Here is a 26,819-nt window from a genome sequence, read left to right as displayed (position 1 = left end):
GTAAAACGAAAAAAATTTGACCTAAAATGTGGGAGAGTTTAAAGTGTGTTCTTTTTCTCTCTGGCTAGAAAAAAAGGTTTTTGGCGAGTCCTCCTAGGGCACATGTACTCTTTTGGATGTCATTATTTTGTCATGCCTTGGCAGTGCCGCACACATTGTATACATGATTGATAGTAGATTTTAATTGGATGCAAACAACCTTGTAGTTGTAATGTATTTGTTCTGATCACTAAGGTTACGCGATAGTATGATTTTGCCATATTTTATTTTGTTTAGCGTGCACAATGAACTTTGGGTAAACATAGCATCGAGCTTGAAGATGCAAAAATGTAGAGTTTTTTGTGGAAGCTCATGTCTCAACTTTTGAGAAGTGAGCTCTAACCTTTATTTAGTAGGTTGCTAGGGATGCCAAGTTTTCAAATCTTGCCATGTTTCTACATCTGCTCAAAAGATTGAGCTCATTGAATAGAAACATTCGACACACTTGAGCAGGCCCTTGATTTTCACAAGTCCTTGACCTTGGTTAGAGAGAGATAACAGGGGAAACAAACACACATAGGTAGCATGCCTTTGTTTCTTACAAGTTCTTGACTTCCTCACTGTATGGTATGGGTCGTGGCCCAGAGGGGATGGCCACGGAGCGGCTTTGATCTTCGCAGTCTGATCGCCACAATGAGCTAGGATTGAACTAGGTGTGGGGTAAACTCGGAGTGAATTGGAGGCGCAAACTACGATAGTGTACGTCTGGCTTTTCAACAAGTCCCCGACGCATGTTAGCGTGGCGGTAGGGATTTCGTGTGTCAATTAGGAAGTCCTAGGTTTGACCACGGTCCGCGAGGCCGGTGAACTAGGGGTGAACTCTAGGTGGGCTAAACTCAAAGTGAACTCGGGGCACCGTTTTCGCCCCTAGTTCTCCCTAGTCCATTCTTAGTTTTGATAGTTCAGTCCTAGTTCACCATGGCGCAAAGATCAAAGCCGTGCCCCCTTGGCCCCTTTATCCCCTCTAAGCAGTGTTTGGGAAAAACCGTTTTTCCAAACATACAAAATTCCTTTTCTTGATTTTGTCAGGAGGAAATTTTAGAAAATCAGGTCATTTTTTTGGGGTTTTTACACTAGTTTTCTCTATTTTGGGGTGGAATTTCTCCTTTTCTACTTGCTCTCAACCGGCATTTTTGAAATTGAAAACGACACAATATTAGGGTAAAGGGTCCGGTTACCAGTAGTGGGACAGATGTTGGGTACAAGGAAAGGCCAAATAAAGTTCCTATTAAAACCAAAATGGGAACACTTTTACAACGTGGCCTTCTGCTTTTATTATAAGCAGCAAAGGAATAAGAAAAGTTTTGGGCCACCACTGACTTCACCCTCCACCGCGCGTCATAATCCTCCACAACTCCCCATGACTCATGAAGACCCATGCCGAATCTAGAGAGGCGCCCACTTCATCATATCCACCATTGTGCCTTCATAAGCCACAACCTGCAATAAGCACTCTGTCAGCATTAACCACAAATGCAAATCGGCCACCCCAGTTAAAATTATAACATCTCAATTACGTACAGAGAGCAAGCAATCTCAGGAACAAGCAAACACAGCCGATCAGAAGCATCCAAATCAGAAAATTCAATAACCACATCCTCTCTTTAAGAACCTTAGCCCTCTCTTGAACAATCCCCTTTCACTACCACCTCAAAGAGCAGTCTCGCCCTTCTTTATCCCAAACCTGCAAACCATCCATAAAACCCTCCTGTGTATGACACACCTGCAACCATGTGAACAACCTGCACAAGCTGAAAACATTAGAAACCCTGCTTAAACTGCACTAGCAAGTCTCCACTTGTTTAACCAGTGAACCAAGTAGTCTTATTCCACGAATCCACAACAAGCTTACAAGGTGGCTTTGCAAAACAGGTACTGAAGCCATGTATCACTAGAGGTATGACTAGTTATGAGGCTCTGCCAACATTTTGCTACTAGACGTAGATTTTAAGGTGATTTTATGAGAATGGAATGACTTAAAGGAGCAAGAACAGGTGACTATACTCATTAGATCCAAGATTTCGCAATGTTAAGGAGCTCCCATTAATATGCAGGATGTGCCATGTCCTTGTACGATCATTTTAAGCTTGCAAATCAATCCTTGTATGTTCAGTTAAAACAGGACAACTTAATCAGATAAGGTAGACGAAGAAACATGCTGGCAAGCGTAGATGTCACATCTGATCCTTGTTAAATGTATGTCATTAAGACTCCTGTATGCCTGGTCTTTTTCATCTTACAAGAAGTGTTTGAGCACTTGAAGTGCACAGAGAAGTACACCTTTTGTAAAATCCTACTGGAACAAGCATGCCCATGCACAGAAATCTTGAGCATTGTACACTGCTGACTCTGCTAATTTTTACATGAAAACAGCTTTCCTAGATGAAGATACATACCGATACAATCTACAAAAGCACTCATGACTGGCACTTAATTCTTCTACCTGCTGTTGATTTTTTGAATTGCTGTAATGAAGCCTGGATCCTATATATATGAGGAATCAACAAGTCCTGTATATGCCACAACTCCCCTAACAAGGTGGCTTTGCAACAGGTAATGAAGCAGAACTATTCATGGCTGCTCCCGCACTTTGTGAATGCAAGGCATGTCTAATAGAGCGACATCCGACACTTGAAGGCTTGCTTTGTACATCACTCTTGCTTCACAAGAATGGAGGCCGTGTTTGCTGTTGTGGGCGGGTGCACGTAATGCCCGTTTTTATGTGCAACCTACCACGCATGAAAGGTCAATTCGTTTCCCCCAAGGCTGCAACTTCATCCACTCCGAAGCCAACTCCAACTCCAACTCCGACACCAAACAGTCCAGCAATAAATCCTTCAACCTCAGCCCCCAAGCGCAAGTTCTCATTAAAGGAGTACGATCATCTTCTCCAAGACACTCCCGAGGAGCACAACCTCTAACTGACCTCATATGTAAGTTTCCTGGTTCATGTATCATGCATCATATGTAAGTCTTTCACCTCATTATCATGTATTGACTCCCTATCAGCCTTCAATATACAGGAGCACTATGGCAAGGAGAAAGCAAACCATACCTGGTCGATCAATACACACAAACACATCAAGCAAGGATTTAAGATCTGCATCGCACAAGACAACCCCTTTAGCAAAACTGGACAAAAATACAGAGAAGAGAGTGGCCGAGCCAAACCCTAAAGCCGGTTCACGAAAGCGCAAATCAGCGAAAACACCTCCTCTTGCTGTCATGGCTAGACCTACATTCCCCAAGCCAAAGCAGTCAACACAACTAGGAGTGCCTGTCGAAAGGTCTACAAAACTAGCTTGTGGAGACAACCAAGAGTCTCCGAACACGCCGGCAAGGAGTAAAAAGCAGTCAACACAACCAAGAGTGCCTGTCGAAAGGTCTACAAATCTAGCTTCTGAAGACAACCAAGAGTCTCCGAACATGCCGGCAAGGAGTAAAAAGCACACACAATGGACCGAAGAAGACATGGCAAGAGCACTTGAAGCAAGAGAGTGGCATGTCCTTACACAAATGCTCATTGCAGTTTGGCATCAGCAGAACTGCCATTTCAAACTGGGAGGAAGTAAGAACTCAAAGTAAGAAGCGAGGTCCGCCAATGCAGCTGTCGGAGGACGAAGAGAAAGCTCTACTTCAATGGATTTACATGAAGGGCGAAGCCGGACATGGCGTATCAGTTATGGATGTGAGACTCAAAGTGGTAGAAATCTGTCAAACAAGGCACACATTGTTCTCAAACGGTATCCCATGAAAGAGTTGGTGGGATAGCTTTCGGAGGCGACATCCTTCCCTAGTCTTCAGAGTAGCAGAGGGCCTGGACCAATCAAGAGCCGCACGATTTTGCCCATAAATAGTAAAGTCTCTCCATGACAATCTAAAAAAACTCTACAATGAGCATAACTACCCACCCACCAACATATGGGATGTGGACGAAACAGGATTTCAAGGCTCCAGAGACAGGGGGATGAAGGTCCTGGCAAAGAAAGGTGTAAAATCTGTCTATGCAATCACATGTGACTCTAGAGAATGGATGACTGTATTGTGTTGTGTAAATGCTGCCGGACAGTCCATTCCAACATACTACATTTTCAAAGGCAGCCGCATAACAAGCAATCACATTCAAGATTGTGAAGAAGGAGCGGCAATGGCAATGCAAAAGAAGGTTTGGATTACAAGAGAACTCTTCAAAGCATGGCTTCAACATTTTGATAATGCAATCACTAAAAGCATAGGAAAGGACATCAGACATCTATTAATACTTGATGGTCATGGCAACCATGTATCACTAGAGGTTGTTGAACAAGCACAAGCAGCAGGAATTGACATAATGACATTACCAGCACATACTTCACACAAATTACAACCCTTGGACGTTTCTGTATTCAAGTCATTGAAGGTTCAGTTTCGCAAAAAGAGAGACATATGGCAGCGAAGAACAACCTCACGACAAGCTTCAAAAGCGGAATTGGCAAGTATTGTGGCAAAGGCTATCAAAACCTCTTTCACAGAATCAAACATCAAGGCAGGCTTCGAGACGACCGGCATCTGGCCGTTTATTCCATCTGCAGTAGATTTCAAAGGTATGCCATGTAACCACATTAGCCTAATCGACAATTCAGAGCAAGTCATTGAAGAGGAGGTTTCTCAAGTGCCAACTACACCACTACAAGATCAGATAGAGGATGAGGCCATTATGGCTTTGAATGACATGGCAACACAATTTGAAGAAAGCATGTTTGCTGCACAAGCAGATGTCAGACATCAATTAAGTTTCACTCAGCTCCTAGAGCAAGAAGACATCATGGAACTTGGGGAACAATCACGCAGGCATCACACGACTTCACATGCAGCTAACCAGCAAAAAAAAGTTTTCATCATCAAAATGCCTCCACTTCAACACCCAGTCTAGCTTTAAATCAACCACTTGCTGATGAGAACATCCCACCCTCTTCTTTAGCTCAAAACAAAGCGATCGAAGATCAGAATCGCATAATAAATCTTCTTCAAGTCCCTGCAACAGAGATGTGCATCATGCAGGTTCATCGCGAGGCATTTGTTGACTACACCAATAGCTTGATTCTCACTTCAAACCAATATATTGAAAGCATGAAGGCCAAAACAGCAAAGAAAGATGAACTTGCTAAAGCAAAGGAAGATAAAAAGTTAGAAAAAGAGAAGAAAAAGCAGCAAACACAAGCAGATAGGGATGCTGTTGGGCAAAGGTGAACAGAGGCACACCACGCACAGATTTCAAGAAGGGCTTGGGAGGTTCAACAACAACAGTTTGAGCAGCAATTACGGTCAATCTTATGGGAAGCTGGCTCTACCCAAGGTTTACATCTACGACCATTGCATGTGGACCAACCATATCATGCTTTTGCACGACGACATTGATTGGAGAAGATTAGACAATCAAGACAGCAACAACAACTTTTGTGCCAACCACCACACTAGCTACAAGTTTACCCAGTCTACTTCAAACATTATGAACAGCTCTTGCTGATTTTGCAGCCAGATTTTGGCTATTGAAAGCAAACTATCCATAAGTTTTTGGGCACCCCTTTGTAATCCTTCACTTTGATATAGTAGTGCTAGGTATTTACCACGGATAATGTTTGACTATACTCATTACAAGAATGACATTTTGCATATCTTACAACATCTTTTAAATTGTTTATGTGTATTAGCAGCAAGCTTCCAAACAATTTGTATTTACGATGACAAAGAAGGACAAGCATTATGATTGTTGAGTGAGAAACAAATGTTCTCACCATGTCAACAATAGGTTTTGTTGTCAGCACCTGCATCTAATCTTGTCCACCATTGCCTGCATCGAACAATGTCATTAGTCAAAACAGAAAGAGAAACCCAAAAAAAGGAGAGAGGAGGAGAAAGAGAAACCCACAAAAAGGAAAGAGGAGGAGCCAGTCCAAGCTGATTTAACCTCCGATTTTATCTGCGTTCTCCAGTTCAACCATTGACTGTGCACACGCGTCGCCTTCTTCTTCCTGCTCTGTTCCCTGCTAGGTAGGTGTTGTCAGTTGATTTCAAACAATACCCTGGTTCAACTCTGTGTCATGTGCGTCAAATCCAAGCTTTCCCAGGTGGAAAAGGCTATGCTGCTTTACTACAAGGTGGGGCCGCAAGACCATCACCACTCACGAAACCAGGTGGGGCCGCACCTGGGTGTGGGTGTGGGCTCGAGTGGGCATGAAGCCTCAGAATTTCTTCAAAAAACAAAGAGCGACCACTGACTACATTGCGATGAAAATGGAACAAAAGTACTGTGCGCCCAGGCGCAGAAACAAATCTTCTTCAGCGCTGCAGTTTACATGGATGAAGGTCCCTATCGCCAAAACTTTTACCAGCGTTCATTTTGAAAGAGAGGGAGAGACAGAGGCAGTGGAGAGAGAGAGAGAGAGAGAGAGAGAGAGAGATCAAAGAGATCAGAGGCTAGACAAAACTGTCTTTCATGAAGTCAGCCGTCGTGTAAAGGGACTCGTTCAGAGGCCTCAAGACCTGCATGCAATGCAGAGAGAGCGCTGCATCTGAGGCTTCATGATCCATATATGTGGGACTAGCACAGTTAAGATGCAGGCCTCCATGTTGAGAATGATTATGCTGCTGCAAAAAGTCAAGGGGATGACGCCTTGCTCCAACAGTTTTATGAGTCTCTTTAAGATGATGATGCTGATGATCAACTGCATTTACTGGTGACACCTCACTAATCTGTCGATCGTACTCATCAGAATCTGTTTTCCTGCTTGTATTGCTTGTTGCTGTCTCCAGCAAGCTAAGCACAGTTTGGCTCTCATGTGCCACAACACCTTCTAGCATCCAATTCTCCCTTTTGATTGAGTGGTGATGGTCTTGCCCGGTATCTGCCATTGAAGCTTTGCAGGTATGATGGCGAGCTCGAATCCAGCTGACCACTGGTGATTGAAAAAGGACGCGAAAATCAAAGGCGATTATGCAGGTTAGGACGCAGCATGAGAGCAGGGTCAGTACACGACCATTACGGCAGCTCGAAGACTGAGGCTAGGTAGGTAGTGGCCTTCATTATCAGATGGATGCGCATAAATACAAATATGTCCGACACGTGTGCCTTCGTTAGTGGGTTTTCACTGATCCTTTAAGGAGATATTAGGGGCAAGTGTCCATCCCACTACTGGCCCTAGCTTGCACCCACATCAGAGTAGCTTGGCACATCAGTGGGTGAAGGAGTACGAGCGGAAGTGCGACGCGAGAGAGAGTGCGAGAAGAAGAGCACGATGATATGGTGAACTCGCTCTACTGTAATGTGTAGAGCATAGTGAGTTCTTATTAGGTTTTTACAAAAGAATATGTGTACATACCTGGCGGCCCGCCCACTTACCTGGGCGACCACATTGGGCTTTATACCCCAACAATCTCCCACTTAAAGTCCAATGTGGTACTTTAAGTGTGAGAGAAGCTAGTATACAAGCTAATATACAAGAGATGTAGAGAAGTGATGTACTACCCTACACCTAACTGCTTGCGAAAATGCGCAAAGCTCTTTGAGGGAAGTCCTTTTGTAAGTAGATCAACAGGATTTTCTGTGGTGTGAACTTTGACAAGCTGAAGTTGCTTATCCTCGAGCATTTCCCTGATAAAATGATACTTTACATCCACATGCTTTGTCTTTGAGTGATAAATTGGATTGCGAGCCAATTGTATAGCACTTTGACTATTACAATATAACACGGGCATCTCTTCTTTGATTCCCAAATCTATTACTAGTCGATTAAGCCAAATTGATTCTTTGCATGCCTCTAATGCTGCAACATATTCAGCCTCTGTAGTAGACTGAGTAGCACAATCTTGTAATCTAGAACACCATGATACTGCTCCACCAGTCAATGTAAAGACATACCCTGACGTAGACCTTCGGTTGTCTAAGTCACCTGCATAATCTGAGTCTGTAAAACCCTTTACACTTAGCTCTTGACTCCCATAGCATATACGCATACTCTTTGTAGCTTTCAGGTATCTCAATATTCCTTTCACTGCCTCCCAATGTTTCTTGCCTGGGTTTGACATGTATCGACTTACTACTCCCACTGCAAATGCAATGTCTGGGCGAGTAGCAATCATTGCATACATCAAACTACCCACTGCAGACGCATATGGAATCTTATCCATTTCAGCCTGTTCTTCCTCAGACACAGGACAATCTTGTTTGCTAAGTTTCACATATGGTGGCAATGGAACACTCAATGCCTTTCCCTTCTCCATATTGAAACGTTGCAAAACCTTGTCAATATACTCTGTTTGAGATAACCAAATCAACTTCTTTGATCTGTCTCTCTCAATGCGCATACCAAGTATATGACTTGTCTCACCCATGTCTTTCACGTCAAACGATTTTTCCATCTTTGACTTCAAAGCTGAAATTTCTTCCAAGTGCTTGCCAGCAATCAACATGTCATCCACATACAAAATAAGGATCAGCCAACTACCATCCTTAGCCTTCTTTGTATATAGACAGTGATCAAACTCACTACGTTTGTAGCCTTGAGAAAGCATAAACTTGTGGAATTTATGGTACCATGCCCTCGGTGATTGTTTTAAGCCATAAAAACTCTTTAACAACTGGCATACCCAATCTTCCTTGCCTTTCTCAACAAACCCTTCTGGCTGCTGCATGTAAATTTCCACATCTAAATCACCATGCAAGAACGCTGTCTTGACATCCATTTGGTGCAACACCAAATCTAATATGGCAACCAATGCAAGAAAGCATCTCAATGTAGTCATCTTGACCACCGGAGAGAAGACTTCATCAAAGTCAATGCCTTGTTCTTGCTTAAAGCCCTTGGCAACAAGCCTTGCTTTGTACTTTGGCTGACTATCATGAGCGGTGATCTTATACCTGTAAACCCATTTACAGGGTAGAGCCTTTTTGCCCGTGGTAATTTAATTAGCTTCCATGTCTGGTTTTTATGCAGAGCTGTCATCTCTGACTGCATGGCCAATTGCCAATTCCCGGAGTCCTTCATTTGCACTGCTTCCTTGTAACATGAAGGCTCATTGCAATCAATCAACATGACATAGTTCATAGATGGAACAAACCTATCAGGAGGTCGCGTGACACGTCCAGATCTACGCACAATAGGTGGCTCAGGCTCAGCACAACTTGTGGTTCCACTCTATCCTGTCCTTGCTCCTCTTGAGCCCTGACATTTTGTCTTACATGTGCAGGTCCATCTTCTTGGAAGACAACTCTTCTAATCTCCTCAACCCTCTCTGGTTTAGAATGATATTTGGATTCATTAAAGTGAACATCATTACTGCGGACAACCTTTCTGGATTCGGGATCCCAAAGTCTGTACCCTATCTCACCAGAATTACCATAGACTAGAAAGATGCACTTTCTACTCTTTGGCTCAAGTTTGTTCCTAAATTCTTTTGGAATGTGAGTATATGCCTCACAGCCAAAGACTCTGAGATGCTTGTATGAGGGCATTTTGCCTGACCATACCATCTCTGGCACTGAATCCTTCTGCAAAACCTTGCTAGGAGATCTATTTACAAGATGAACAGCTGTTGATACAACTTCAGCCCAAAACCCATTTGGCAGTTGTGCATTAGACAACATACTTCTGACCTTCTCTTGTATGGTCCTATTCATCCTCTCAGCAAAACCATTTTGAGGAGGATTGTAAGGAGCAGTAAGTTCACGTTTTATACCTTTTGACTCACAAAAGTCCTGAAAGGCCTTTGAAACATACTCTCCACCATTGTCAGTGCGTAAGCATTTAAGCTTCTTGCCACTCTGATTCTCCACAAGTGTCACAAACGTTTTGAAAACACTAAACGCTTCATCCTTCTGCTTGAGAAATTAAACCCATACTTTCCTCGAGTAATCATCTATAAATGTCATAAAGTAAGAAGCTCCCCCTAGAGATAGGTTAGGCATAGGTCCACACAAATCACTATGAACAAGTGCCAACTGTGTATCTCTTCTACTGCTTCTATGCTTATGTGGCTGCTGTGTTTGCTTACCATACAGACAATGTTCACAGAATTCAAAATCATTAAATGAAAAGCCAGGAAAATAACCAGAACGAGACAAGATTTTCCATTCCCTTCTTGGACATATGTCCTAACCGGCTATGCCACAAAGAAACGTTCGGCTGCTCGGTTACATTGATTATATTTTTAGAGACATTTGATACATAAATCATGTAAAGTCCTCCAGACTTTACTCCATGTGCTACTGTCATAGAACCCTTGGATATCTTCCACATGTTCTGTCCAAAAGTGGTGACGTAGCCAGCACCATCAAGTAAACCTGTGCTGATCAAGCTCTTTGTAGTTGCGAGAACATGTCTCACATTCTTCAGCGTGAAAGAAGAGCCATTCTGAAACTTCAATTGAACATCTCCAACACCTAAGATCTCACATGTCTGCCCATTGCCTAGCCGAACATGATCTTTAGTGGTCACATAAGAAGTAAACCACTCCTTGTTTGGAGACACATGAAGTGATGCCCCTAAGTCTATACAGTCACTCAGTGCATTTCCATCAGATGCTGTAAGAAGAGCTGAGTCCATTGTATTCTTCAAGAAGTAGATGTCTCCTGACACTAGACTGTCATCCTGTGCAACAGTGTTTGTCACATTTATTTCTTGAATCTTCACTGAGGACTTGTTCTTCTCACCATGGTCTTCAGCTTTCTCTTTGTCTTTTTCTGCTTTCCATTCTCTGCAGTCTCTTTTCTTGTGACCCTTCTTGCCACAATGGTAGCATTCTATGTCACTCTTGCCTTTAGCACTGCGAGACTTGCTACGAGACTGATTCCTCTTTCCACCTTTGTAGTTTTCTTTGGTCCTTCCCCTGACAACTAAGGCTGTTCCTTTGCCTTTGTCCATTGTCTTTCTATTGGTTTCTTCAGTAAGCAGACTTCTTTCTACACCTGCTATGTTCAAACCATCTGGAGGTGCAGAATTACTCAAAGTTGTGCGAAAAGTGTCCCAACTTTCCGGCAATGTGATCAACAGGAACATAGCTCTAACAGGTTCATCAAACTTGACACCTTGAGCTGACAACTGACTGTAGATTTTGTTGAATTCATTCAGATGATTGGACATAGGTGTCCTTTCTTTTATCTTCAAGTCAACAAGCTTCTTAAGGCAATATACCTGTGAAGCTGCACTCTGCTTCTCATAAAGATCACTCAGCTTTAACCATGCTTGATAAGCCGACATCTCATCTGCTACATTGAAGTAAACGCTTTCTGCCAAAGTCAGCATAATGGTAGAAAGTGCCAATTCATCCATTTTGCTCCATTCATCTTCGTCCATATCTTCTGGTTTTATCCCCTTGAGCTTTATAGGTTTAATCTTCTTCTTTTGTACCAACACGTGCCAAATCTGCTTCTTCCACAATGGGAAATTGGTTCCATCCAACTTCTTGATATTGTAAAGAGCAGTGTCCTGTGATCCAGCCATAGCTACGCTTCACAGTAGTTTACTTTTCTGGGAAAAATTCGGCAGAGTTTCCCCTGTAAAGTGACCTCTAAACCAATATCAACCTGTCAAATGAACCAAGAAAGCTTCAGATTTTGCAGAAATTTTGGCAGAGTCTCCTTTGTAAAATGGCTCTGGTGTACTAAAAAACAGACCAAAAAACAACTCAAAAAACACTGTCTCTCTGACACTGTAAGCTGCGGGTAAACCTGTCCTGCACCTGTACTGTCTCTCACTGTCCTGTCAGTGTCCTGTAAGCATAGACTGTGACAATGCCTCAACGGCAGTAAAGCAAAGATGCAATCCCAACTGTCTAACTCACAGTCAATACATCCTAGCTGCCTATCTAAGGGTGCTCGAGGGATCCCTCCAAGACCTGTATCACCGAAAGGATCTCAACATTCGAGATTCCCCCAGCTCAATAAAACCTCCCTCGACCCTCAACAAAGGCTGCAGTAAATCTGACAGTACATAGACTTCCCACAAAGTCATACATCCACAAATTTCCCATTGTATGTTGTAACCGCTGCGGCGGTTGTTTGCTGCGTGACTCACAGCCAGCAAACCCTCAACAGACATACATCATCTTTGACAATACATCCCATGTGGAAGTACCTGCAATGTCAGGATGAAATCTGGAATATCAAGCAGCAAACACAAGCTACCTGATGAACTAGTGGATGTCGCCTACAGTCTGTGTGTAGATGCGCCCGTGTCGTATGTGACACGCCTCCAAGAACTGTTAGCCGTCCTTCGATGTGTAGACAACCACAAATCAACACTCTGGGAGTGTCGATATCCTCAACACCTGCAGTCGTAGGCCGAAAACCCCAAATTTGCAGAGTCGGATCTGCACCCGCTGAGACCACGTAGTCGAAAATGGCCTGCGCAGACCTTTGTCGAAGCCAAACGGTGGCCGAGATGACCTCAGAATGAAATTCTGAGCACACCAAGCCCTTTGGGTGCCGTGTCTTTGCCTGTTGAATTTCACTCCAATCTGAGCTTGTGACTCTAGCCTTCTGCAGTGCTGCCCCGAGCCTCGATCTGAGCTCTGATACCAATTGAAGGAGTACGAGCGGAAGTGCGACGCGAGAGAGAGTGCGAGAAGAAGAGCACGACTATATGGTGAACTCGCTCTACTGTAATGTGTAGAGCATAGCGAGTTCTTATTAGGTTTTTACAAAAGAATATGTGTACATACCTGGCGGCCCGCCCACTTACCTGGGCGACCACATTGGGCTTTATACCCCAACAAATTTGTGCAGTCACAATTTGCTTAGCCTATCCGCCAAGCCAAGAACAGATGAGGGACAGATGAAAGTCGACAGGTTTTTTTTGGAAATAACAGATCCAAGTGGTTGAGGATAAACCATATTGCATGGTCAAACCACATGATGCTTGATTCACAGGTAGTTTTGGGGTCCAAAAACCTGCAACCACATTTTACATAGGGGCGGAAGGTATTCCAGATAGACTCTGTGTAGAAATCCGGGTTGCTTTTTGCAAATTCCATACTTCCTTTAGTACATATGTACAATCAAGAATTTGAGGGGCATTTGGAGTGGTCGATGAGGTGGAGGTTAAAGGGTGATTTAATTAGTTCTCCCTTGTCCAAGAAGTGTCCGCCTTTGAGAATCTTGAGTTTACAGTCTTCTACTGTTGAGGCTGGGAGATTGGCCAAGTACACCCAGGTTTCACTAAGAATGGGGGCAAGGAAAGCCTTGTTCGGTAGAACCCATAGTTGATGATCAACTCCGAGAGATTCAATTTCTATTTGTCTTATTGGTAAGACATGAAACACTTTAGAGATGTTTGGTACCATCTCCAGGAGCTTGACATCATTGAGGGAACAAAGATTGTTTTGGAATTCTTTTACTGCCTCTAGTGCAGCACTATCTCTATAGAATATTCCTCCAACTGGAGGGATGGAGGGGTTATTTGTGGTGCAGACAAATGAGGGGTTAAGCCCACAAATTTTCCTAAGGAAGTTTGACAGCTCAGCTCCTGAAGAGGAAAACTGAGCAAGCTCTTACTGATATTGTGTAGCAAGGACTGGAAGTTGGGAAATATATTGGGTCAATAAGTTAATTACTTCTAGGGAGGCCTTGTCCAGTGTAGCCATAATTTTTACCCAGTCATTAAATGACAACATATGCAAGATAGACAGTTTTTTATCCAAGACAAGAGCTGAATCATAAATAAGTTGTGAAGCATCCAAACTGCTTATACATCTGAGGACAAGAGATGAAGCCACAGAGAGGGGCTCTGAGGTGAGTTCCAATCCTTGAGATAAGACCAGAGTCTGCAAAAACAGTGAGGTCAGGTTTACTTTTTCTTGCCATAGTATGTAGTACATAGTTTGGCTTTTCTAGCAAGGAAAGGTCTAATTCTAGAAGCCAAGGCATCCTTTGGTATTTGTTTTTTAATGTAAAGCTTAATCTGATCAAGAATCTTTGCATGATTCTTAGGGTTGTGATTAGTGCTCATGCAAGCTGTCAATCTATAGCGTGAGCACTCCTAAAAAAAGTGACATAAAGATTAGCAAAAAGTGTCTAAATAGTAAAGTATACTTGGTCTTGCAAACCTTCAACCGGCAAAAGTCAGAGACTATGGTAGCCGTGAGCAGGGAACCAGGAAAAAGAGTTTAAAGGGGGCCACCTAACACCAATCTACCAATGAAGGATTTATCGATTGTGGGTCCAATTTAGAGCTCCATTCCTAAGAAAATATCTAGGCCAGCATCCCGGTTTTCCCAAAAAGAAGAAACCTTATGTATAGGATGTGTGTGGAGCTGTTTAAATCTTAACTAATAAGACATAATTGAATTTTTACATTCAAAGACAGCTGGCCAAGGAATAAATGAACTGATATGTACAAAAATAACTCAGTATTAGAATTATTTAGGTACAATGATTGTAGGAAAGAGATCCTCTTTCAGTAAAATTAGAAATAGGAGAACTTCCTAGTTCCTCAGTGAGTAATTCATTATAGAAAGGTTGCTTGCCAAAGAAAAGAAAGCCATCCAAGATAAGATAGAGTCCTTACCTGCATCCATCCAAACAAGACAACAATTCTGTTAGCCTTGGATGTGTTTTACAGGTATCAATGGACTCTATCAGTTGTTATCCATGTCCATCTTATAGGTTTTAATTACTTTAGACAAGCTAATTTATTCATTATGTTAGCAGTTTTTCATATTCCTTTTTAAACTATGGTGGAGTCCATCAAAGGTAACACCAAGAGCCACCACTTAGTGACTATGTATAAAGAAGCAGCTATATACTTACCTTTCTTCAATCAGTAGAACCCATGGTATCAAAGGTACAAAAACATGTGAGATCCGATATTTTTTGTTTAACCAGGGGTTATAGATGCCTCGTTTTTTTACACCAACTAATAAGAAAAGATGGGAGTAGTAAAGAACTTTATCATTTTCTTGCCAGAAAGCTTGGAGGCTATACCCAAGCCAAAAAATATCCACTTACCTTCTTTATCCAAAGAGTCATTATCTATTATCTTGACCAATAGTGTTTGGTCATGCCAACCATGGCTTATTTCAAAAGTTTAGAAGAATGTGCTACTATATAAATACCTTCGGAAAAAGATGTCAAGTTATTCCCATATGCAATGTCCGGCATATGAGTTCCAAATTATACTAAGCAACTAGTTAATTACGGAAGACAAAAAGAGAGAGCGACAACAACCTGCTGTTTGTTTTCACCAAGTGGCCCATTGGCCATAATCCCTTGTAGCAACCATTTACACAGTCGGTATATAGTAACAGCCCGCCTTTTGCTTCTTACCCAACAGAAGCCTGAACGGCCATCAAACCACCCTTCATACTTCATCACCACATACTCTCCAACATCTACTGTCATTCATGCACACGCAGAACTATTGCCGCCCTAAGGCCACCCCATTATGCAGACCATGATCATTTTTTATGCACAAGAGGCCCACGGCCCCCCATAGTGTCTAGGCTTTTAGCAAACAAAAAACCATTCAAGTTTTGAAAGTATATGCACCTGCACTAATTGACATAGCCTATAGTAAGCCAAAAAGTCGGCCCAACAAGTTCTAGGTCAGGAGCCATTTCTTATGCATATGGCAGGGATGCTCCAATCCTTGTTTTTCACTATATCCAGCCTTTTAAGACTATCAGCAGCAAGTGCTAATCTGCTCAGTTTTTGCAAGAAGCCCAAAACAAAAAACAAGCCTATATAGTATGCATATTCTTACCAAGCAAGAGGTAGGAAAAAACCTTTAGTATGTGTAACAAACGGTGTAGAAAAACAGTAAACTCAGTAGAGGAGGGATTGAGCACCTGAGTCACCTCCGAGGAGAGCTCCATTCTCCTTGGTAGTGGCAAGCAGACAGGAAGTGTTTCACAAAATGACTCAACACACCCAATATAGCTAAGTGAGGGGAAGAGATGCGCCCTCACCTATTTTTATAGTAGGAGGAGGCAAGCCTTTCCCTTGTGCACTGTCACGGACTCGAGAGAGGAAGGCCACGCTTCACCATGAGTAGGAGATACATCATCGAGTACCCCGCCTATAGTTTTCAATAGAGATCAACAGACTGGGGGGCGGATGAGGGCCACCTTCGCTACTCCCTGAGGGCAGTATCCATTGATCACGCTCGACAGAGCATCATTACTTAGTAAAGGGCTTGGCCCCCGGTAGTAATTATTTTTTTTTTTTTTGACCTAGTATGGTCCAGGCAGCAGGAGTCTAAAAAAGGAGGGGAGGGGGGGGGGGGGGGGGGGGGGGGGGGGGAGGAAGGGGGGTTTTTTTGTGAGTTTTTCTTCATATGCACAGTATACAAGTGTGTGTGTGTGTGTCAACAAGGTGGTGTGTGGTGTGTCTAGGTAGAGAGTGAGAGTGAATTGTCGCTGCGGCCGCAGGGCCTGACACACACACACAGAGAGAGAGAGAGAGAGAGAGAGAGAGAGAGAGAGAGAGAGAGAGAGAGAGAGAGAGAGAGAGTGTTAGAGAGTTAGCTAGAGTGATGGGGAGAGCGAGAGCTGAGGGGTGAGGGGAGGGTGTGTTTAAGAGATAGAGATATTTTGTACAGCACCTTCGGGCCGTTCACACAGAGAGCGGGAGAGTGTAAAAACGAGAGAGAGAGAGAGAGAGAGAGAGAGAGAGACTAGGGAGAGAGATCTTGGAAGAGTGGTGGCCCACCAGTAGGAGAAAGAAAAGGGGGATAAAGGGAGGGGAGAGTGAGATCGAGGGGGTGTGGACTAGAGGGGAGTTGGAGAGGGTGATATCGCGGCCTGCCGGGGGGGAAGTATGGACGAATGAGGAGGGGTAAGAGAGAGAGAATATTTGAGCTAATATGAATAATGGAAGGGAGAGAGGGAGACTTTTGTAAATCATGGTGGCCCGCCAGAGGGAGAGAGAGTGTGTGATATTTTATGCGCCCTGTAGGGCTTGGTGGAAGAGAGAGAGAGGGAAAATAAAATATGAGAGGAAAAGTGTGTGCCAAAAGGAGGCTCGGCGGCCTACCTCACGCGCGCGAGTTGGTGACGACGATAATAATACAAAAAAACATTTTATTTTTTGTTTTTACCTCCGACTCCCCGAATGGGTTGATTCCTACGGCCTTGGTTTCAAAAACCGGCCAAACTTCAGTTTCTTTGGTCGGGCTAGAGGGCGGTGCGGCTAAACCGGTATCACAAGCTACACTTTTGTTTCTTAAGACTGTTTTCCCACATCATGGTTTGCCTAGAGTCATTATTTCTGATCGAGATACAAAATTCTGTAGTGCTTTTTAGACTACTGTGTTTGAAAATCTTAGCACTACACTTGACTTCACTTTTGCCTTTCATCCTGAATCTAATGGTCAAACCAAAGTCACCAACCGCACTATTATTGATTTGCTAAAGGATTATGTTTCTTCTTAGCCTAAGAAATGGGATGATTACCTGCATATTCTACAATTTTCATATAACAACACCGCTCACACTGCCACAGGTAAATCTCCATTTGACATTGTGTATATTCACTCTCTTCCTACTCCTGCTTCAGGTCTTTCTAAGGTTGTGCCTACCCACTGATGATTTTACTACTGAATTTCATGATATTTATGCAAGTGTGCATTCTTTCATTGAACACTCACAAGAACTTTACACTAAGCATGCTAACAAGCACCACAAGGTACACCAATTCAAAGAAGGTGATTATGTTTTACTTCGCATTGAAAAAAACAGGATCAAAAGTGTTGATACCAATGTCTTTGTTAAGCTTGCTCTTGGTTTTTATGGACCTTTTAAAATTTCAGCTATCATCAATGATGTTTCTTTACGTTTAGACCTACTTGCATATTGGCACATTCACAATGCATTTCACATTAGTCTTTTACGACCATTCCGAGGACCCCTACCTACACATCACATTTATGAAGACCCACCTTCACTTGTAGTAGACCAAGAAGAGTAACTCATCCTAACAAAATAGTTGATCACGACACCACCACTACATGCACTGGCATGGTTTATAACCGTTACCTTTTGACTTTTAAGGGAGGGTGCCAAATGGATGCCTGAAAAGTTTTTTGGCAACTTCCTCGACCTTCTCCACAATTTCCATCACTCACGGTCCAGTTGATTTTCTATTGAGTAACTGAGGACGGTTGCTATCCCTGGTGGCAAGGATGTTACGAGACTGGGCACCCTCCTGTTATAGTGGTTAACTGCAATTGGGATAGTTGGCGTAATGGTTAATTATGTGTTGTCTATTTATTTTTCTAACCGAGTTGATGATGATGGTTTTGTAGAGTGGAATGCGGGGAGTTGATGAAGAGGCATCGACAATTACTCTTGGCCATTTTATTTTCGCACAGTATTTTAGAATTTCATTCTATTAAGCCACTATGGCTCTGTAAATAATTGTAGTGGGAACCTATCTTATGGGTCATGCAAGAACTAATAAGCTTCACTCATTTACAAAAGTGAAGTGGGTGTAAAAGAGGGGCCTCACTTTTTGACACCTTAAACTCACAAATAATATATTAGATACCAAATCCACAAGAGAGGTGCCATGGAGTTTGGGGCTAGATTTAAGCGTTTCTCTTGCATATTCTCTTCTCTACTCTCTTATGCTATGCTTTATTTGTTGTGTACTCTTTAATCAAGTCTCTATCCCTTACAATTCTCTTACACACTCTTACAATCTTGTCTATGTTAATTGTATGTTGTGTGTGTGTGTGTGTGTGTCATAGTCTAGCTGTGTGTGTGTGTGTGTGTGCGCGCGCGCGCTTGGAAATTGAGAAAAGAGGTGGACTGGTGTTGGCGGATACGCCGCGATGGTTGTTAGCACAGCGAGAACTCACCTAACAAGATTTGTCAGCTAAGGACGAAGCTCGACCCGCAGGCGCGTGGAAGCAAGAAGAGGGTGTCTCGCAGCGGAAACCGGACAACGTAGTAAAAGTTAAAAAAAACTATTTCGGCCCTATAACTGCCACAATTGGGCTAAGGTATCCTCAACCAACGCTTTTTTCCCCCTAATAGATGTGAGGGCACAGCCGTCGCTGGTGGACTCCTCTTCCAAGTGAAGAAGTTTTCTAAACGTTTTAGTGCGCAGGGATAGATAACTACCTGACTAATCAGGTCCACCCGGCCTTGATTAACAACCTTAGTCAATACCCACTTACCACCCCGCACTCACACATGATTCAATTATTTTCTAGTTACTATCACATTGTTTTAACATTTAAAATAACGGTTTCTTTTAACGTTCCATCATAGTAATTCCTTGAACACAATATTGAAAGCATTCTTTTAGAAAACAGACATCTTTAAACTTAAGACAGGGTACGGTCAATCAAAACATTGTCCATAATAACCATGACCAGTACTCTTCTTCTCTCAAGACCACCTAAGGGTGAAAAACAACACCCATTCCTTATTCAAATCTGGAGTGGATAAACCCCCACCCAAGGTTCCGGGTGCCCATACACCAAACCAGTTGCCCATACAACCAGGCGGCTTCCCTAGGATAAAAAACGGTATCCTGACTTATGTAGAAACATCAAGACATGACACGGAGTAGAAACTCAACGTTCATGGGGGTAACCGACTTATCCGTGGCTAGAAAGCCAATCATTATCATCAATTTATACTAAGGATTCGGAGGTGTCTTGAGACAAGCTATCTTAAGGATGATCAATCATATCTTTCCTATTTCAACCAGTTTTAACCCAAACAATTCTTTCCTACATTATAAACAATACACGTTGGAAGTAACCTTCTGTTTTCAGCCAGTTTATCCTTCCTAACTTTACGTAGGCAATGCTAACTTAAAAATGAACTTAAACTAAAAGAACTTAATTGAATAATGCAAAACCCACGTGGGAATGCTCGTCCATGTGCTGTGGGGCGGGTGCCCATAGACTCTCCTCTGTTGGCCTATGGCTAGGCCCAGCCTCACGGTCGTTAGTGACTTTATTTCTTTTGTTGCTAACATCCTCTTCCTCGGTAAGAGGATTTCCCCTGGTTCTCTTTGGAGCCATGTCGACAGCCTTATAAAAGACTTAAGCGATTAGAAGTTTAACTGAATAATCTTCTTTTTCCTTGTTTACCCAAAAATAAGGGTTTTTGTGTTGGAATTAGGGTTGCAGAGAAACACACACAGCTTGGAGAAGACGAAAGAAGCTCAAGGCACACAATAGAGAGTGTGATACTTAGTGTGCTATGGAAAGATAGATAGCCCTAGAGTGATGGGCGTATATACAATGCACGGGGGAAAAAACCTCCTAAAGAGGGAAAAAATGCCCCGGCGATCCTAGTGTGTTCACACACATCACTACCACATGTATATGGTAACAAATCTCCCCTGGAGTGATGCGGTGAACGAGAGCTGGCACATGAGTAAAGGGAAGTGCCATGCCCTGAGGACAGGATCACTCCACAAAGGGGAGTAAGCCCAAAGCTTTGCGGAAAGCTTCAAGCTTCTCACGAGACAATGCCTTTGTGAAAAGATCATGGTGTGAACTTTGACAAGCTGAAGTTGCTTATCCTCGAGCATTTCCCTGATGAAATGATACTTCACATCCACATGCTTTGTCTTTGAGTGATAAACTGGATTGCGAGCCAATTGTATAGCACTTTGGCTATCACAATATAACACAGGCATCTCTTCTTTCATTCCCAAATCTGTTACTAGTCGATTAAGCCAAATTGATTCTTTGCATGCCTCTGATGCTGCAACATATTCAGCCTCTGTAGTAGACTAAGTAACACAATCTTGTAATCTAGAACGCCATGATACTGCTCCACCAGCCAATGTAAAGACATACCCTGACGTAGACCTTTGGTTGTCTAAGTCACATGCATAATCTGAGTTTGTAAAACCCTTTACACTTAGCTCCTAACTCCCATAGCATATACGCATACTCTTTGTAGCTTTCAGGTATCTCAATATTCCTTTCACTGCCTCCCAATGTTTCTTGCCTGGGTTTGACATGTATCGACTTACTACTCCCACTGCAAATGCAATGTCTGGGCGAGTAGCAATCATTGCATACATCAAACTACCCACTGCAGACGCATATGGAATCTTATCCATTTCAGCCTGTTCTTCCTCAGACACAGGACAATCTTGTTTGCTAAGTTTCACATATGGTGGCAGTGGAACACTCAGTGCCTTTCCCTTCTCCATATTGAAACGTTGCAAAACCTTGTCAATATACTCTGTTTGAGATAACCAAATCAACTTCTTTGATCTGTCTCTCTCAATGCGCATACCAAGTATATGACTTGCCTCACCCATGTCTTTCATGTCAAACGATTTTGCCATCTTTGACTTCAAAGCTGAAATTTCTTCCAAGTGCTTGCCAGCAATCAACATGTCATCCACATACAAAATAAGGATCAGCCAACTACCATCCTTAGCCTTCTTTGTATATAGATAGTGATCGAACTCACTACGTTTGTAGCCTTGAGAAAGCATAAACTTGTGGAATTTATGGTACCATGCCCTCGGTGATTGTTTTAAGCCATAAAGACTCTTTAACAACTGGCATACCCAATCTTCCTTGCCTTTCTCAACAAACCCTTCTGGCTGCTGCATGTAAATTTCCACATCTAAATCACCATGCAAGAACGCTGTCTTGACATCCATTTGGTGCAACACCAAATCTAATATGGCAACCAATGCAAGAAAGCATCTCAATGTAGTCATCTTGACCACCGAAGAGAAGACTTCATCAAAGTCAATGCCTTGTTCTTGCTTAAAGCCCTTGGCAACAAGCCTTGCTTTGTACTTTGGCTGACTATCATGAGCGGTGATCTTATACCTATAAACCCATTTACAAGGTAGAGCCTTTTTGCCCTGTGGTAATTTAATTGGCTTCCATGTCTTGTTTTTATGCAGAGCTGTCATCTCTGACTGCATGGCCAATTGCCAATTCCCGGAGTCCTTCATTTGCACTGCTTCCTTGTAACATGAGGGCTCATTGCAATGAGTCAACATGACATAGTTCATAGATGGAACAAACCTATTAGGAGGTCGCGTGACACGTCTAGATCTACGCACAATAGGTGGCTCACGCTCAGCCACAACCCGTGGTTCCACTCTATCCTGTCCTTGCTCCTCTTGAGCCCTGACATTTTGTCTTGCACGTGCAGGTCCATCTTCTTGGAAGACAACTCTTCTAATCTCCTCAACCCTCTCTGGTTTAGAATGATATTTGGATTCATTAAAGTGAACATCATTGTTGCGGACAACCTTTCTGGATTCGAGATCCCAAAGTCTATACCCCATCTCACCAGAATTACCATAGCCTAGAAAGATGCACTTTCTACTCTTTGGCTCAAGTTTGTTCCTAAATTCCTTTGGAACGTGAGTATATGCCTCACAGCCAAAGACTCTGAGATGCTTGTATGAGGGCATTTTGCCTGACCATACCATCTCTGGCACTGAATCCTTCTGCAAAACCTTGCTAGGAGATCTATTTACAAGATGAACAGCTGTTGATACAGCTTCAGCCCAAAACCCATTTGGCAGCTGTGCATTAGACAACATACTTCTGACCTTCTCTTGTATGGTCCTATTCATCCTCTCAGCAACACCATTTTGAGGAGGATTGTAAGGAGCAGTAAGTTCACGTTTTATACCTTTTGACTCACAAAAGTCCTGAAAGGCCTTTGAAACATACTCTCCACCATTGTCAGTGCGTAAGCATTTAAGCTTCTTGCCACTCTGATTCTCCACAAGTGTCACAAACGTTTTGAAAACACTAAACGCTTCATCCTTCTGCTTGAGAAATTAAACCCATACTTTCCTCGAGTAATCATCTATAAATGTCATAAAGTAAGAAGCTCCCCCTAGAGATAGGTTAGGCATAGGTCCACACAAATCACTATGAACAAGTGCCAACTGTGTATCTCTTCTACTGCTTCTATGCTTATGTGGCTGCTGTGTTTGCTTACCATATAGACAATGTTCACAGAATTCAAAATCATTAAATGAAAAGCCAGGCAAATAACCAGAACGAGACAAGATTTCCATTCCCTTCTTGGACATATGTCCTAACCGGCTATGCCACAAAGAAACGTTCGGCTGCTCGGTTACATTGATTACATTTTTAGAGACATTTGATACATAAATCATGTAAAGTCCTCCAGACTTTACTCCATGTGCTACTGTCATAGAACCCTTGGATATCTTCCACATGCTCTGTCCAAAAGTGGTGACGTAGCCAGCATCATCAAGTAAACCTGTGCTGATCAAGCTCTTTGTAATTGCGGGAACATGTCTCACATTCTTCAGCGTGAAAGAAGAGCCATTCTGAAACTTCAATTGAACATCTCCAACACCTAAGATCTCACATGTCTGCCCATTGCCTAGCCGAACATGATCTTTAGTGGTCACATAAGAGGTAAACCACTCCTTGTTTGGAGACACATGAAGTGATGCCCCTGAGTCTATAATCCAGTCACTCAGTGCATTTCCATCAGATGCTGTAAGAAGAGCTGAGTCCATTGTATTCTTCAAGAAGTAGATGTCTCCTGACACTAGACTGTCATCCTCTGCGACAGTGTTTGTCACATTTATTTCTTGAATATTCACTGAGGACTTGTTCTTCTCACCATGGTCTTCAGCTCTCTCTTTGCCTTTTTCTGCTTTCCATTCTCTGCAGTCTCTTTTCATGTGACCCTTCTTGCCACAATGGTAGTATTCTATGTCACTCTTGCCTTTAGCACTGTGAGACTTGCTACGAGACAACTAAGGCTGTTCCTTTGCCTTTGTCCATTGTCTTTCTATTGGTTTCTTCAGTAAGCAGACTTCCTTCTACACCTGCTATGTTCAAACCATCTGGAGCTGCATAATTACTCAAAGCTGTGCGAAAAGTGTCCCAACTTTCCGGCAATGTGATCAACACGAACATAGCTCTAACAGGTTCATCAAACTTGACACCTTGAGCTGACAACTGGCTGTAGATGGTGTTGAATTCATTCAGATGATTGGACATAGGTGTCCCTTCTTTCATCTTCAAGTCAACAAGCTTCTTAAGCCAGTATACCTGTGAAGCTGCACTCTGCTTCTCATAAAGATCACTCAGCTTTATCCATGCTTGATAAGCCGACTTCTCGTCTACTACATTGAAGTAAACGCTTTCTGCAAAAGTCAGCATAATGGTAGAAAGTGCCAATTCATCCATTTTGCTCCATTAATCTTCGTCCATATCTTCTGGTTTTATCCCCTTGAGCTTTATAGGTTTTATCTGCTTCTTTTGTACCAACACGTGTCAAATCTGCTTCTTCCACAATGGGAAATTGGTTCCATCCAGCTTCTTGATATTGTAAAGAGCAGTGTCCTGTGATCCAGCCATAGCTACGCTTCATAGTAGTTTACTTTCTTGGGAAAAATTCGGTAGAGTTTCCCCTGTAAACTGACCTCTGAACCAATATCAACCTGTCAAATGAACCAAGAAAGCTTCAGATTCTGCAGAAATTTTGGCAGAGTCTCCTTTGTAAAATGGCTCTGGTGTACTAAAAAACAGACCAAAAAACAACTCAAAAAACACTGTCTCTCTGACACTGTAAGCTGCGGAAAACCTGTCCTGCACCTGTACTGTCTCTCACTGTCCTGTCACTGTCCTGTAAGCATAGACTGTGACAATGCCTCAACGGCAGTAAAGCAAAGATGCAATCCCAACTGTCTAACTCACAGTCAATACATCCTAGCTGCCTATCTAAGGGTGCTCGAGGGATCGCTCCAAGACCTGTATCACCGAAAGGATCTCAACATTCGAGAATCCCCCAGCGCAATAAAACCTCACTCGAACCTCAACAAAGGCTGCAGTAAATCTGACAGTACATAGACTTCCTACAAAGTCATACATCCACAAATTTCCCACTGTATGCTGTAACCGCTGCAGCGGTTGTTTGCTGCGTGACTCACAGCCAGCAAACCCTCAACAAACATATATCATCTCTGACAATACATCCCATGTGGAAGTACCTGCAATGTCAGGATGAAATCTGGAATATCAAGCAGCAAACACAAGCTACCTGATGAACTAGTGGATGTCGCCTACAGTCTGTGTGTAGATGCGCCCGTGTCATATGTGACACGCCTCCAAGAACTGTGAGCCGTCCTTCGATGTGTAGACAGCCACAAATCAACACTCTGGGAGTGTCGATATCCTCAGCACCTGCAGTCGTAGGCCGAAAACCCCAAATTTGCAGAATCAGATCTGCACCCGCCGAGACCACGTAGTCGAAAATGGCCTGCGTAGACCTTTGTCGAAGCCGAACGGTGGCCGAGATGACCTCAGAATGAAATTCTGAGAACACCAAGCCCTTTGGGCTTACCCACAGGTTTCGGGGCCGTGTCTTCGCCTGTCGAATTTCACTCCAATATGAGTTGGTGACTCTAGCCTCCTGCAGTGCTGCTCCGAGCCTCCATCTGAGCTCTGATACTAGTTGAAGGAGTACGAGCGGAAGTGCGACGCGAGAGAGAGTGCGAGAAGAAGAGCACGACGATATGGTGAACTCGCTCTACTGTAATGTGTAGAGCATAGTGAGTTCTTATTAAGTTTTTACAAAAGAATATGTGTACATACCTGACGGCCCGTCCACTTACCTGGATGACCACATTGGGCTTTATACCCCAACAGTGGGGATTAATTATCTCCCCATTCAACCCGCTTTTTTTAACAAAGAAACCAAAAAAACCATCATTTCATCCACCTGTTCTCATTAGATTGCCATTAATCCACCCCCACAGTTAGAGGAGCACTTAGCCAACCTAGTCAATACCCTAAGTTCCCCAAAATTTTCCATTTTGACACCTCAACCCTCCTAAGACCTTAGGTGGCCCCTTTACCCTAAGTTGAGACACATTTTTCCCGAACACTGCCTCTAGGCCACGACGTCGTGCCACGTTGTTTAGAGCGAGATGAATGTCTCAGCTGCCAATTGGACGTCGACTCACGACTTTTTAACCTTCGAATAGAGTAAAATTTATGCGTCAGGAACCACCGTGTGGATGTTCGTGGCTTAAGTGCAGACTTGCAAGCACATGGTTTCATGTGCAGAACCCATGACGGGTTTGCATCTGCTTAAGGTAGTGCTGCTGCTGGTGGTGACCACCTTTGCTTATACGGATGCGTCTCGATACATGAGCACAGATGATGGAGCCCGTCATCGCCTTTGGCCTCTACCCATTCAGAGGCCCTTTCATGCGCAGGATGATTCTGCCATTCACATCTGGCCCATGCCTCTGCAGGCAAGTCTCTTCGTGCACTTTAGATGTTGTGTGTTTGTTTAATCTTTACGTGGGCTGCAGAAAGCTTGTCTTGCTAGCATGTTCTACGAATTTTCTAATTTTTGGAAGTGTCCTCATGAGTGCCTTCTCATTTGAGACACAGAATGAAATTTCACTTATGGGGCATGCTCAATAACGGTTTAGTTGTCCTGCATTCATGGAGGTGATAATATAGAGAGGATTTAGGAAGGTAAAAATATTACATTTGGTGCCATGTGTCTGCATTAATCAAAGAGTTCCACAATTGACTCGCTTTTCTACGACTCGGATTTCTACTCAAATGACACACGGAAAAAATTGCCCTTTACATTTGGGTTCTCCCTTCATGGTTTAGCATACCTTCTTGCAAACGCGAGCAGATTCGGATAGGAAGCAACACTTGTTTTAAAGATGTCTGTTGACCTGTCATTATCTGTATGGTCAGCTGTGCCCAATTACATGTTGTTGTTGTTAGTCCTTTACCATGTTTGTACAAGGTTGCACTCAGAAAATCCTTATTGCAGCACTC

The 26,819-nt window shown here is 43.1% G+C and overlaps 2 protein-coding genes and 1 long non-coding RNA gene across 4 annotated transcripts in view; all 3 read left to right on the top strand.

Moving 5' to 3' along the window:
* Positions 1–3,541: 3,541 nt before the first annotated feature.
* On the top strand, positions 3,542–4,951 carry LOC147445047 (MFS-type transporter clz9-like). The gene has a single exon (XM_086527523.1). It carries the CDS (start codon positions 4,007–4,009, stop codon positions 4,949–4,951), a length of 945 nt encoding a protein of 314 aa, XP_086383649.1. The 5' UTR covers positions 3,542–4,006.
* Positions 4,952–5,896: 945 nt separating this feature from the next.
* LOC147445046 (uncharacterized) lies at positions 5,897–18,573 on the top strand. Its single transcript, XR_015190075.1, has 3 exons — positions 5,897–6,069; positions 6,147–6,384; positions 18,315–18,573. It is a non-coding gene; the product is annotated as an uncharacterized LOC147445046 (long non-coding RNA).
* A 7,395-nt stretch (positions 18,574–25,968) lies between these two features.
* Positions 25,969–26,819, top strand: part of LOC147445045 (beta-hexosaminidase 1-like) — a 155,413-nt gene continuing 154,562 nt past the window's right edge. Inside the window, exon 1 of one of the 2 annotated variants that reach the window (XM_086527522.1) lies at positions 25,969–26,272. In XM_086527522.1, the coding sequence (XP_086383648.1) occupies positions 26,066–26,272 (207 nt within the window). In that variant the 5' untranslated portion in view covers positions 25,969–26,065. The remainder of the gene's footprint in view (positions 26,273–26,819) is intronic. The other variant, XM_086527521.1, reaches the window with a different exon arrangement.

This window comes from Adiantum capillus-veneris, chromosome 13 (genome assembly GCF_014529385.1).
Source record: "Adiantum capillus-veneris isolate H3 chromosome 13, ASM1452938v2, whole genome shotgun sequence".
NCBI lineage: Eukaryota > Viridiplantae > Streptophyta > Polypodiopsida > Polypodiales > Pteridaceae > Adiantum > Adiantum capillus-veneris.
Note: the sequence above shows the minus strand (reverse complement) of the source record. Positions and strands in the feature narration are given on the sequence as shown.

Coding starts and splice junctions, on each gene's coding strand:
- LOC147445047 (XM_086527523.1), top strand. CDS start 4,007: ATGAAGGTCCTGGCAAAGAAAGGTGTAAAATCTGTCTATGCAATCACA.